This window comes from Limulus polyphemus, unplaced genomic scaffold, assembly GCF_000517525.1.
Source record: "Limulus polyphemus unplaced genomic scaffold, Limulus_polyphemus-2.1.2 Scaffold4734, whole genome shotgun sequence".
Classification (NCBI taxonomy): domain Eukaryota; kingdom Metazoa; phylum Arthropoda; class Merostomata; order Xiphosura; family Limulidae; genus Limulus; species Limulus polyphemus.
In genome coordinates, this window is record NW_013670344.1 from 79,075 (window position 1) to 80,590 (window position 1,516).

Below are 1,516 nucleotides of genomic sequence, written 5' to 3' on the forward strand. Positions count from 1 at the left end.
AATTTTCATTTTTTCTGAAAAGGTGGTGTCTATTTACTTCTGACCACGCTGTGTACAATGCTAGAAACCGAGTTTCGATACCCGTGGTGGGCAGAGCACAAATAGCCCATTGAGTAGCTTTGTGCTTAATTACAAATAAACAAACAAACAAAAAATCAATGGATCAGACGGTAAATCCGAGGACTAGTAACACTAAAAATCGGGTTTCGATATTCGCGGTGGGCGGAGAACACATGCCAATTATGTAGCTTTATGCTTAACAACAAATAAACAAACCTTTTTCTTGTGGAATAACAGTTGTCATGGTTCTCATATTGACGTATTTTGATCGTGGAGACTAATGGTTGTCATGGCGATTACATTACTATGAATTTTTTATGATATAGCAGTTGCCATAGTGATCGCATTACTGTCATATTTTTGTGAAATAGCATAATCACATTTCCATAATTTGTTGTTTTAGTTTTTTTTTAGGACTAACGGTTGTCAAGGTGACCCGATATGGCATACTTTGATTGCTTTGATGTTAGTGTTAGGCTTAGCATGTCTGGATCAGACAATCAAATGAAAAGTAAACTTTTGATTTTTATATAGAAAATTTTATTTCACAGAAACGTTTTTTTTTCAGTTTACTATTACTTTTAAAAGTGTTAGTAAAATAGATACAAGAAACCTCACCCATGTCTTTGAACCACCTTCTTTTTATAGTAATACAACATAAAATCACACGTCAGCTGAGAAAAGACGAGAATGCGTGAGGTAATGTATATACTAGGAGTTGAAAAAATCTCTAACAAAAACATGTTTGTAATTATTTTATATATATACAACTTTTGGGTGTTATTTGAGAGAGCAGAGAGTTGTTTGAGTGACATATTTTTATTATTTTTACACGATACTTTTATACTTTTGAATAAAAGTAAAACTTATTTTTTTTTTAAATAATCACTAAACTGAGTGAGCTGGCCTATTCTACAGAATTTTGCCCGAGTCTCCTCGCTGGTTGGTATCCGTTGGACGTTATGACGAGGCAGTGGTCATTCTAAAGAAAATTGCTGAGACTAATGGCAATTCTGAGCCTAATAACCTAATCGCGAGACTTAAGGTGAGTTGTTTCAGTGGACATTTATATTCTGGTAATAAAAATACAGGGAAAAGTTTGACCAGACACAAAACCAGATTTAACTTCTCGATACAGTTCTCTGAGTTCCTCACGTTATTGCGGTACTATTCTTAATTCTTAGGTTATCAATACACTGGAGAATACCACAACAAATATAAATCGGACTCGTGAAGTTTGTTTTCTTCTGGCTGGTTGCTGCTAATCACACTATTCGTTCTCCTGAATGACGTCATGAGTATGTTGGACTGTCTGTTTCTTTTCATAACCTTTCCACGAATCCACAGCTTTTTTAATGGGGTCCTTTGTACACTATAATGAATTGAATAGAGTTGTTTAAACATTTGTTTAACAACAAGTAAAAGCTTGGAATGGTCTATTCTTTCATTGGGGGGG

At 34.5% G+C, this 1,516-nt stretch overlaps 1 protein-coding gene across 1 annotated transcript in view; it reads left to right on the top strand.

The window, feature by feature from the left end:
- The window catches only part of LOC106471611 (organic cation transporter 1-like), a 70,483-nt gene that overhangs the window by 65,532 nt on the left and 3,435 nt on the right, over positions 1-1,516 (top strand). Inside the window, exon 6 of the mRNA XM_013932222.2 lies at positions 979-1,105. Within this exon, the coding sequence (XP_013787676.2) occupies positions 979-1,105 (127 nt within the window). The remainder of the gene's footprint in view (positions 1-978; positions 1,106-1,516) is intronic.